Genomic DNA, 12,767 nt, shown 5'->3' with positions numbered 1-12,767 from the left:
GTTTCTACGTTGGTTAATCATGTACTGGCGTCAAATAATTCTTTACGTTATTTATACACTGACCGAATAATGGTGTCTAGTGTCCAGGTACACCGAGAAAATGTTTCATTGCATAAACCTATTAAATAGTGTTTTCGATGGTTAATTTTTCCGATTACGTTTTCCGATTAAATTATGGATACATCCGATGAAATTTATCCAACAAAATGCGGTTACCAATGAAATTTGATTGAAAAACCGATCATATTTTTCATCGGATATATTATACAATTTAATTGGATATATCCGTTTGTTATTATGTAATTGGATTATCCGATTATATTTAATCGGACATTTTTCTCAGTGTAATTGTGTGCACGGCCGACAACCCGAATCGGCGCGCAGTTCTAGCAGAAAAATAAACGCGAGGATGTCATCAGTAGTACTGTTTTATTGCAATAAATATTGCCACATTAGTGGTCGAATGAGACGCCCGTCTAGAGTGTAGGGCGGTCCAGGTTCAAATCCTGGCTGAGGTAATATTTTTCGCAATAAATTTCTTTAATTAGAATTTGCCGGCCAAGCGTCGTCTAGCAATTTTCTACATTGGTTAACACGATATGCCCAGCTATAAACCGCTAATAGAGAAGTTGTCTGTATATACGTCACGATTTAGCACTGTGCGTTATATCACGTAAACTATCGCAGCGTCTATTACTCTATTACTTTTCAATGGCTAATTGTAACATGCGTACTATCCGCTATATACATATTTCCTATATCGTGTAGGATATAAAATGTTTCTGCCGTAAACCTCTAAGTGTCAACGATTTTTTATATATTTGCAAAATGATATAATTCTGTAATATATTACATAATTTTCCGCATGCACGTCCGCGCGCGGGTCTTCCGTTGTTTTTTTTTCTGCCCAAGGATTCTTTAACTTGCAGACCGGAGAGTATTCAAGGCAGCGAAACGTAGCAAAATGAATGAAATGATCGCACATGCAAGTTATGACTAGATAAGACCGTGGCATGCCCACGTGCTTGACGATAAATTAATATCGTCACGAAATCGTCGATAATCGAGCTTGTAGCGCCTATCTTCTCCTCAAAGACGTCTTTTCTCGTCAAACGATGATAAGAACTCGCGCAGACTTAGAATGTTGCCAAGATTTTATTTACTGTCTGGAAGCGACCTATCAGGATTTTGTTAAGATCGTGGCGTGATCATGCGTAAGCAATTTGAGGAAGTTTCGTTGATATGAAATGTTGACAACTACTGTTGCGCCCGGCAGAACCAACAGTTCTGTCATTAAACCGATAATACGTTTTTGCGTGCAAAACGGTGCCTCTGTATTTGTCAAATTTTATGTGGCTTACACTGTTTTGATAATGATATGTACTAAAAATAGTCGATCAGCTCATATACGTTATCATAATATTTGTCGTATCGCGAATCAACGTTAACGTGAGCAGTGTTAATCTTTGCGATCACAATGCAAAGTGGATTCAGCTTTGCTCGTTTTTACGTTTTTATTAATAAATCAAATTTCGCTTCAATCAAAATTAAATCTTTCAGAGCTTGAATAAAGTCCGAAACAAGCGAAACTAATTTATAGTCTCTCCTATTAGAGCGACTCTGAAATGGTATGCAATAATACATCTTCTTGTCCAAGATTTTGATTCTTATCACAATATAATTTTAATCGACAAAATAATTCACGGTTCAATAGAATAATCAGTGATAAAAATTAAAATTTATAAATATTTCTTGTGAAAAAACACGCTTCTTTTTTAAACGAAGGAAAGAATAAATGAATGATCAAATGAATCAATAAGGATGCACGTATTTATTGTTACGCTGTCACGGCCTACCAGAAACCTAATTGGCGAGCGGTTCCTTCAACCTGCGATTGCGAGATCAGAGCCACGGTGCTTTTTTTTTCGTACTATTCAGCCTGCCAGCCTGCCACTGACGTCAGGTAACCCTAGACCCCGGGGCACATGCGGCTCGCGAGCGCACAGTCGTGCCTCTCTCATTGTTCGTTACAATTACGAGTGACGTCACGGGTGCAAACAATGTCATTCCGCTTCGCACGCCTTCGCATTCTGCCCATCCCTCTCTTTCTTCACTGGGCGCTCGTCCCCCCCGCTACTTCTATCATCTGCGCGTCCGCGATGCACGCGAATCCACGCGCCTACGCGACTCTTCTTAGATTCGTGCCGTTCCCAATATAGGACAGTTTCATACCTTTTTGCAATTTTACACGTTTGCTTTTTTTTCTCTTCGATCTTTTTCTACGGTAAAAATTAAATTCTTTCCTACTGAACGTCTGAGCCTAAATTACGATTTTTCCAAATTTGCTCTCGAGAAATATCTCGAGAAGATAATTGTCACGTGATTCAATTAGATTTAAAAATAGCTTGTTTTCACAAAGACGTTATTATTAAATTTTTAATATTGTTACTCGTTGTAAAATCCGATAAAATCAATAATCAATAACGATAGTTATTAAAGATTAAACTTTTATCTGAAGGTAGATAAAAAGACATTATTTACTTCGTGGAACTTTCACTAAATGCTTTCCTCCGTGCGATAGAAGCTACTGAACTTTCGCATCGATCTAATGCATATGTAAATAATGCGTCTTGCGTTATGTTTTAGTCATAAGATGTATAAAGAAACACGATTAACTATGTTATTCTATTTGTCAAACTTTACATTTTATCGCGACAATGTGAAGAAGCGGACTACATAATAAATTTAGGCATTTACCAATACTTTGCAACGTTGTAAGATAAACCTGGCAAATTTACTCTCACATATTTTTCCGAATATTATGGAAATGTTAATAAATTGATGAACTTTCAATGTTATCGCTGCGAAATCCAAATGAACAAATAAATTTGCTATGACGTCCCAATGTCAATGACATCGCTGCGATGTCCCGACAATTAAGCATCGACTTAAAAAGAATCAAAGAGACGCCCGTACATACTTTTGCACCTGGCAAAATTAAGGATGTAGTCATCTCTATTCAAACGATAGTATAATAGCTGCGCCTGATAAGAGAAATGATGGCGGGTGACGTACCTCATTGTGACGTGGACTCTCTGACGCGGTCAACTAATCGAACATGTCACAAAATGCGGAGCGAAGACGATTAATTAGACATGTCACAAAACGCTGATGCCGGATTGCACTGGAAAAAACTCTAGGAAATTTTCTCTGACTCTCTATGACGAAGACAGGAAGTATATATTGTTTTCTTTTTTACAAAACCCGTAACAATTTCGTAGGATTTATTGGATTTACGCTAACTGCAATTCATGCATGAAATATTCTTACATATTATCTCATTTTGCACCATTCGTTTCTTATATTTGGAAGATGATTTAATAAATCAATGTACCAACACTTTTGGCATTGGTCAGCGAATCGTATTAGATTATTTTATTGAAGCCCAAATTCTAAAGTAAACGCAATCTCATAGCACGGCAATTTCTCTCTTTATCTTCTTCTAATTGGAACTACAGCTGTCTCGTGATAAGCCGCGTAAAAATAAGCGTTTTGACTTGAAATTTTTGTTTGATTAGATTTCGCAAAGAGACACCCTTCCTGGTGATTCGGCCTCATCAACGACCGATCCCCTGTTCGATCTTACCGATGCCGATCTCACGTCCGGCGGAGGATTTCTACCGCGAAGAATCGAAGAAAGCGCGATGAGGCGCGCGTCCGGCCGCCGCTTCCTCTGCGCCGCGCCGATTGAAATGCGGCAGCGCCGTAGACGGGGGCTGATGACGATGCTTCTCACTTGGGTGGACCACCTCGGTGACCAGCCGAGGGACTCCGCCGCCTTTGCCTTCCTTCGCGAACCCCGCACGTACACAAGAGCGCCCAAGGCGTCACTGTATAAGCCCCCGATCAGCGCTCCTCGCTTCGCAAGCACGCAAGCACGCACGTACGTACGTATAATACGTTCACGTAGCGAGAGGCACGCACACACGCACGCACACACGCACCCACACGTATAATACGCTCAGTTAACGCGGCACTCGGAAGTTCGGTGGAAGCCACGAACACTCTTCAGCGAATCAATCGAATCACTGCACCGCCCGGCATCCGGTCACCTCCGTTCCGCCACGACGACGTGTATGCGTGTGCATTACGCATACGCGGTTCGCGCTACGAAATAGCGCGGCCTCACGACGCTCGTCTTGGACCGCCACCGCGAGTCGACGTCCCTCGCGCGCACCGCCGACCGGGACGCCGAGGGTGAGGCTCGAGGGGGTTCGACGTACCCCGAAATATATGGAACGGAACGAGGACTCACCGACGCTTCCTCGTCGGGTCTCGCAGCACACCGCGTCGACTATTTTACCCCTCTCTATCCGCTGACTTTGATAGCTTCTTCTTTTCTTACCCGCTTTGCTCTCCGTTCTCTTCCTCAACACTGCCACAGTTCCTTCTTTCTCTCTTTTCTTCCTCGTCAGCTAACGTTCCCTCCTCTATCTCGCTCACTCTTCTCCCCTTCGACTTGTCCCTCTTTTCTTCTCACCCTGTTCTCTCTTCTCGATCGCGCTCTGCCGGTCTCACACCCTGGTAAGGAGCGCACAACTACCTAGTGCCAGAAGGAGCAAGTAGCCTCCATCGCGAACTGGAACTGAGGCTACCATGTAGATGCAAGGGGTCCGGTGCGTTATACCCGTCCTCGTATCTATCATTTCGAGGCTCCCCTCGAGGTCCCCCCTCTGCCGTCCCGCGAATCCGAACGTTCGATCTCCCTCGATCGATCGTACGAGCCTCTCGAGCCCTCTCGCTCTCGCGCGCGAGACCGATCCTCCCTTCCCGATCTCTTCCACTTCCCAACAACGATCCTCCGAGACCGCCTCCCCCTGGCTCCCGCCGTCCTAACCGAGGTGGCCCTCTCGGTAACGTGACACACAGGCGGCTCTATCTCGACTATTAATATATAAAATGGGGTTCCTCGACACTCGCCGCCCGGTAATTGTGCCCGCGCGGCCAACATAGCGCGGTGCTCTCTCGCCGATTTAGATTTCCACACCGGTCTAAACCCTTTCTCGCCATCTCTCTATCTCTCTCTCTCTCTCTCTGTGTCTTTCTATTTATCTATCTATATCTATCTCTTTATTTCTCTATCCATTTTACTGACAATGAGTTCCCGGTCATTTAGTCCCGCAAAAACGACGGAGTCCACTGGAAGCTATGGTGTTACAAAAGCGCTGTTATCAAACCTTACTTTTAAAACAAGAGAGAAGTTAAGAAGAGACTACTAAAGGCGTCAATGGAACGATTTATTACACGAGTAAGTTAATATTATTGTAAAATGAGCCACAAATAAATTGTGCCTTCTTCGGAATAAATAAACTGGTTGTTTTCTTTCCCCTGGCATCCGTTACTTATGTGGTGGAAAGCTTCGATTGACTCTTAGGTACGTTCTGGCCGAAAACGCTTAGCATGATAATGCTACGAGAGCGCGAGGGTTCAATCACGGTCGGAACGGGATCGGAAGGAACACCTAGTCGTTCCATTTGAATAAGAGCACTTGGCATCGGGGTAAGATAGTCGTCCAAGTGTCACATCCGCATGCTCAAATCAGGGCTCTAACGGATGCTATTGAGGCAGGTTCGCGGAGCACAGGATATTATCACACTAAATCTCGCATTTGTACATTTAAGCACGCCGTCGAAGTGGGAAGGCGTGGAGAACGGAATATAAAACTATCGTACGTACGGTAGGATGTGTGTTTCAACGCGTTAATAAATGCGATACGCATACGTCTCTTGATTAACTCGTATTATCCGATTTAAAGGCCAAATTGATTTCCTCTTTAATATTGCAATTCTTCTGAAGACCGCTGGATTTGTCGTATTCAATGATAGGTAAAGCACTGGACGCACTTTGAGATAGTCTCTTTTTATTCGCTAATTAGATCGATACCCTCTTTATCTTTCATTCGTACTGGGTCTCGTTTTCGATCAAGGTTTGCGCCATTAGAAGATAAGAACTGTAAAGCATATACAAAAATTAGCTGTACGTAAATAGATATTTTCTATCTTTGTGTGCGGATAAAAATCATTTATGTTAACTATTATAAAAATTGTATCAATTACACACGGAAAAAAATGTAGCTAAAAACTGCACGTGGTAACTAAATTTCAGTTGTAAAGTACGCAAACAGCTAATATTTTGCTATTGTGCCTATTATTATATATTAGGTGCGACAGCAAACCATTCGTTGTGCTTTAGAAATTTATAGTTACGGCAGCAAAATATTTTTAGCAAATTATGATTAGCTACGGTAGCCAACTTTTTTTCAGTGCACCTATCGACCTAATGTCGATCTTAAATAAATGTTTACAATCTACTTTCATTGATGCAATTGTACAAAGTTCTTTTCAAAGTTTGTTTCGAAAATTGTGGATCCTCTTCCGCGATTTCTTCCGTGCGACAAGGCGCCGTTGAAAAGCGCGCATAGTTTTGCGATTTTAAGCGCAAGCCATACAAAAAATTAAATAAAATGAACATCTTTTTAGACTCAGTTTTCAAGAGTTTAGAAATTTAAGTCAGCGACGGTAGAATCGAACGCGCGCAGCCCAACAATTCTCTCGAGTCGTGGAAAACAATCGATCGGGATTGATCGACTCTCGCTTATTTCACCGTCGCGCCGGTATTCGAGCGGGGCGCAACGGCCTCTAGGCGCGGACTGGTCGCTACGGCAACGAGGTGACATGGCGGCGCCCAGCGAGCGCGTTAGCTCCAACGCTGGCGACGTGCTACCGCAGGAAGGATTGGTCCGTGCAATTTCTTGGGAGGCAACGAGCCCGCAGACCCGAGTTCACCACTGCGGACACATACACACACACACACACGTACACTTTCCCGACTTACAAGTTAGTATCCCATTCTTCGAGTGATTCCCAACTACGTGTGTTTCATCCGGAAAAATAGGATGTAGTTCCGACTTCTAGCGACTAACAACTCATTGCAGGCCGGGTCTTACGATTGAGACCGGCCGTATTGCTCTTCGTGTGAAGGCAGATGCCGTTTTATGAAGAAGCGGAAGCTGCCAACGTGCGCGACGTGTGCGATTCCGCGCCAGCGGGAGCGTACAAAAATAATCGGATTTACCCGCGATGTCGGACCACGACGGAGCGAGCAGCAGTCGCGGGGGTGCGTCGTCGCGCGGTGTCAAGCCGAGGCACGTAAGATCCTTGAATTTCGGCCAAGCGATTCTCGAGTGCGGCGTCGACAAGCGGGCCGCCGCGTCGAGTCGCGTCCTTGTGTTCGACGAGAACGTCACTCGCATACCGCGCACCGAGAAGGCAGACTATGTACGCAAGTGGCTCGAGACGCAGACGGAGGACGACGAACGCAACCCCTGCCCCTCGTCCCCTGTTCTAAGGACGTCGACGACCTATCAGAGATCGCCGATACTCGGCAGCTTTAGGAAACTGGTCGACAACACCAAGAGGAAGATTTATACAGATGGAAACGTTAAGGCGAGAAAGCTGGTCGCTGCGAATCACCAGGAGGACGCGGGATATCCTGCAAACCTTGCCACGTGGACCGAGCCACGTTGTGGATATAGAGGAGAAAGCACGAGAGATATGCCGCTCACTTCACCCGGTACGGACGACGTGGCTGCTAACGAGGCATCTCCTGTTCTCAATGCCACGTCGCGTTGCATTTTTAAGGAAAAGAGAAGAATATCGCAGTACAAACCGGAGATCTTGCCGAGGTGCTCAAAGTCGCTGAACTACGAAACCACAGGTACAAATGTAAAACCAACGACGGAGCCTGATTGCAATACTCTGGGAAAGACGCCTGCGGAGCAGGAGGAAGATTTGGATATCAGAGCCAAAGCGTTGATCTTCTCAACCGAAGTAAGTTCAGAGAAATATTGGGGATGTATAGAGACGTTTTCGTCGCCGACGCAAGAGAAGCTGAGCTTCTCCGATAGCTCGAGCGACAGCACTGATAAGAATGATTCCAAGATAGAGACAGACACGAGCAACGACAGCCGAGACGAGGAAAATGATGAACTGACGCTTGCATCTAGCAATAGCAATAATTTAAGCGAGTTCATAGAGGACGCCGATACCCAGGAAACTAGGAAAACATCTCAGCTCTCGGTGGCGGATCAAAACTCAGTCTCTTCCGGACAACCGTTCGCGTCCTTGCCATTAATTACCGACGACCTGAATGAAACTTATTGTTCGGAAGCAGAAATGATGCAGAATCAGAGTACACATCCGTCCGCGAGGATCTCCGAGGTGCCGTCTCTGAGTAAAACCATCGAGAAGACGAGCCAAATTGTTAGCACGATAACAACACCGTCGAGAAAGTCCCCGGATAGGAGTACGTACGCGCGCCTCTTGGACTCCGGAAAGAAACGCCGCAAACCGAAGAAGTAGGTATCAACAGTGTACATATCACAAGTGCAATTTCTAACACTACATCTTTGCTTTGCAGAGGGACCATGGTTGCGAGGCTGCAATCTTTGGTCAATGCGCAAGTATCCGACGTTCGAATATGGTGTCATCGGATGAACAAGGATCGTGAAGCGTCGGCGCGGTACGTCAGCGTACTCGTGCGCGAGTCCACGAGGCAATTCGGCAATCAGTTTCTGAGAGGCGTCCTGATCGAGGACCGCTACAATCTCCTGCAAAGCGACGGGCAGGCGGAAAACGCTCGAGGGGAACGACTGAGGGGAGTCTCATGTCTGAAGATAACAATAATGCTAGTCTGTGATATAGTTGGTACGTTGAAAATGATGTCGGAAGTTGTGATAAACGTTTATCCACCTTGGAACGTCTTGGATAAGGACGATCTTACCTTGGAAGTGACGTATTTAAGTATAAGTAATGATCAGCACATACTGAGAACACCTGATCGCGAAAGCGCGGAAAAATCGCGTGAGCGCGAGAAGCGGGTTCTCAGAGAGTTCAACTGTCCCTGCATAGAAGAGCAGAGAGAACTGCCGTTCTGCGCGAGGAAGCCTAGCGGTGATAAGCCCGATGTGATGCAACATATATTTAATTTCTAATTTACTTAACGTTTTTTATTTACGATGATATATGTTGCACAGTTTTTTGATATTGTACCTTACGACAAGAGCATTTTCCGCGTTTCCTTTCGTCAGATGCTGCCGGCCGCAATTTCAAATGTATGTATACGATTGTGATAATCTTGTTATGCAGGGTGAGTTTTATTTCGTGAACCAGTCTTTTACCATGAGAGACCGAAACTGTAGCCAACTCTGGAAAAAGTGGAAAAATTTCGTTATAAATATTTCAATTAGGTAATATCTAATTGCACCTTGAGATATATAATTAGATATTACATGATTGAAACATATACAACAAGATTTTTTCCATGTTTTGCCGGGTTGTCTACAGTTTCGGTCGGTAATCCATAATACAAGACTGGTTCACGAAATATAACTCACCCTATATAGAATCGCTGTAGATAATACGAAGTATAACTTGTGCAATCTGTATGCATCCAATCACTTTTGAATCAAAGATATACGTTATGCATCGTGCGTTATATTTTTACAATGTGTTAGATCGATGAAAGATTATTTAAAGTTTGTAACGTCGCTGTTATAATTTCATAAATTAAATATATTTTCTAATTAAGAGCTCTTCGTCTTCAGATATACCCATCAGCCGCGAAAAATAGCAGTGTATTCGCAAGGTGCAATTGTGTTACGCACCCAATCACTTTTAAATCGAAGACATACGTCATGCGTCGCGCTTTATATATTTACAATGTGTTAGATCGACAAAAGATTGTTTAATGTTTGCAACATCGCTGTTATAATTTCATAAATTAAATATATTTTCTAATTAATAGCTCTTCGTCTTCAGATATTTGTATCGGCCGCGAAAGATAGCAGTATATTCGCAAGGTGGGATTGTGTTACACACCCAATCACTTTTGAATCAAAGATATGTATACGTCATGCGTTGCGCTTTATATTTTTACAATGCTTGCGTCCGTTTTCTCCCACTGGAAGCATAAACTATACTAAAACTCTATAGTTTACGTTACGTAAATTATAAATTTTTAGTACAGTTTGTGCTCCCAGTGGGAGAAAACGAGCGCAGGCATTTACGGCAGGTAAGGTGGATCGCTGCCGTCTCGCGTATTCTGCTTTTACATGTTCGCAGCAGGTGGCTTTGCATTCTATGATTCGTCAGCGGCCAGCGCTGCTGTGTTACTGTTGTATTAGCGATAAGAGCTGTTAAAGTCGAGAGCTGGCTGTCGGCCGCTGTGGTCTCATTGTTCTTGACGTCTCGGTACAATCTAAGGATTCTAATTGTCATTGGATAGATAAAACTAAATAGAAATCGGCGATATCCGCGGCATAAAGGTACGTAAGTGCTACACGCTTCGAAACCGTTTCCCATTGCATCGCAGCCGCACGTTCGATATCCCGTCGAGTTGCTGCAATCTTTGTTAATGAAGAAATCGAAGTCGATCAACCTTGCGAATTATCGCGACACTTGCTGCTCCAGCGAAGCGACCGAGATCTCTGCGAACGGATAGGCGTGGCCGCGCGTACCTAACCTCGAAGGGGCTTTTCAGCATCATTGGGATATTGCTTTACAGTTGTAGAACGATGTCGGTCGCTCAGGATCGACCCGAGCTGTATGAGGAAGTCAAGCTGTACAAAAACGCCCGGGAGAGGGAGAAACACGACAATCAGGCGGACCTGTACGCCGTGGTGAACACGTTGCAGCACTTGGAAAAGGCCTACATCAGGGACTGCGTTACGCCAAAGGAATACACGGCGGCGTGCAGCAAACTGTTGGTGCAGTACAGAGCGGCGTTTAAGCAGGTGAGCGTCCAGCGTGAAGAAACGAGTCGTGATCGAGAGAAACCTCAGTGTACGATTGATATATTTATCAAGTACGTTTAACGAAGAATATAATTTCCATCGTCTGGCTGTAGGTACAGAGCGATCAGTTTCCGACGATCGACTCCTTCACCAGAGCGTTCCGCCTGGATTGTCCCGCTGCCCTCGAGAGAATCAAGGAGGACAGGCCGATCACGATAAAGGACGACAAGGGCAACACCTCCAAATGCATCGCCGACATTGTCTCGCTGTTCATCACGCTCATGGATAAATTGCGGCTGGAGATCAAAGCCATGGATCAATTGCACCCGGATCTGAGAGACCTCATGGACACCATGAACCGCCTCAGTATTTTACCCAGCGACTTCGACGGTAAAGAGAAGGTTTCAGAGTGGCTGCAGACCCTCGACAATATGTCCGCCTCGGACGAATTATCGGACACTCAAGTCAGACAATTGATATTCGATCTAGAGACGTCGTACAACGCTTTTAATAAAATACTTCACAATTCCTAATTCTTTTTCTCCCCTGCCGAGTCGCGGGTTAATTTAGTGTCGCAACACGAGCCTTCATGTATATACCAGTTTTAATGCCGCTTGAACGAAATTATTAATGTATAAAATAGAAAATTATTATTTGTACATATTGTTATACTAATGATTAATTTCGCCGCTAGGTATCGATGACAGATTCCTCTCAAGTTTTCTTCTACCATAAAGTGTACATTAGTTTATTATATCGCGTATCACAGTTTTAGTATTTGTAATTGTACTTCTTTTTTTTCCTGATAAGCAACAACTTGCCACTTCGCATCACTCTGTTCCTTGAATCGCGCGTAAGACTCCCAGTGTTTAAGATCCTTGCATATATTTTATTGGTAAATAAAACTATATTGGATATACGTATATTGTGCGCAGAATAAACTATTTTATATGCGATTCTTTGTAAACACCGACAGGTGAATTGCTTGTATATTATCGATTAAGCCAATAAAAGTGCGGTACACGTTTTAACACGATGTGTCTAACACTTGCGAGCGTATACGTGCCGTCTACCGCGGGGCGACCGTCTATTAAATTCGCTCTATTTGATCGGGGAATGTTAATTGTCCTTCGTGCCGAGAGATTCGCGAAACTTTCCGACGGCCGACAACAGGCGCGCTTTATCGCCGCGCGCCAAGGCGCGTTTAACGCGCGACAATGACGCCGACGCGTTCAAAGCCGATATTCCGCCGGTTCTGTTTGCGGGCGGGATGGTGACGCGCGGGTTAATTCGCGCCGTGTCCCTTTGATGTGCCGAGAGCGGACTTTTCCCGAGTCGAGTATTTACGCGGGCACACCCGGTATGCAAATGAAGAGGGTGGTCCTCCGGCGCTCGCTGCCACGTCGGGGTACAATAACGGCCCAACTATTGACTAAACTAAACTAAACTAAACTAAATTAAACTGAGCTAAACTAACAGCCAGGTTGTATCTGCCAGCGGTGCCAGTTCGTCGCATTCGATGTCCGTGTGCACACCCGCCCCTGCCGTCATCGTCGTCGCCCACGCGCTCGCAAGAGGGAAATTTACATGCAATAGGAATGCTATTATACGCAAGTCAAGAGCCAGAGGAGTTTCGACATCTGAAGAAGCGCGTCCTAAAATTAGTTTCGTCGTTGCGCAGCCGTTCGACGGTACGAGAGGGGCGAGTCCAGCGATATTTTTATGTATTTTTGTCGGAAAATCGTATACACGCCGTCTAATGTGCAAATATATAAGTAGAGAAAGAAAGAATACCATATTGTGATTAAAGTAAAACCTCTTTTACTTTAAAAGCTTGTTCGAAGATTACGAGGACGAAGCTTGGGATTATCCTGTATACATGCGCGGTACATTGTATCTAAACCGCCGGAGAGGC

At 44.5% G+C, this 12,767-nt stretch overlaps 1 protein-coding gene across 1 annotated transcript; it reads left to right on the top strand.

The window, feature by feature from the left end:
• Positions 1-6,744: 6,744 nt before the first annotated feature.
• LOC105568216 lies at positions 6,745-11,885 on the top strand. Its single transcript, XM_012023688.1, has 5 exons — positions 6,745-8,416; positions 8,479-9,049; positions 10,082-10,131; positions 10,624-10,852; positions 10,966-11,885. The coding sequence occupies exons 1-5, from the start codon at positions 7,140-7,142 to the stop codon at positions 11,383-11,385; spliced, it is 2,547 nt and encodes an 848-aa protein (XP_011879078.1). The 5' UTR covers positions 6,745-7,139; the 3' UTR covers positions 11,386-11,885.
• The last annotated feature ends 882 nt before the right edge of the window (positions 11,886-12,767 follow it).

Source organism: Vollenhovia emeryi, unplaced genomic scaffold, assembly GCF_000949405.1.
Source record: "Vollenhovia emeryi isolate VEMERY1.0 unplaced genomic scaffold, V.emery_V1.0 DF939131.1, whole genome shotgun sequence".
NCBI classification, from domain to species: domain Eukaryota; kingdom Metazoa; phylum Arthropoda; class Insecta; order Hymenoptera; family Formicidae; genus Vollenhovia; species Vollenhovia emeryi.
Note: the sequence above shows the minus strand (reverse complement) of the source record. Positions and strands in the feature narration are given on the sequence as shown.

Coding starts and splice junctions, on each gene's coding strand:
- LOC105568216 (XM_012023688.1), top strand. CDS start 7,140: ATGTCGGACCACGACGGAGCGAGCAGCAGTCGCGGGGGTGCGTCGTCG. Junction 8,417..8,478: donor AAACGCCGCAAACCGAAGAA/GTAGGTATCAAC, acceptor TTTGCTTTGCAG/AGGGACCATGGTTGCGAGGC. Junction 10,132..10,623: donor AGCGCAGGCATTTACGGCAG/GTAAGGTGGATC, acceptor ATTGCTTTACAG/TTGTAGAACGATGTCGGTCG.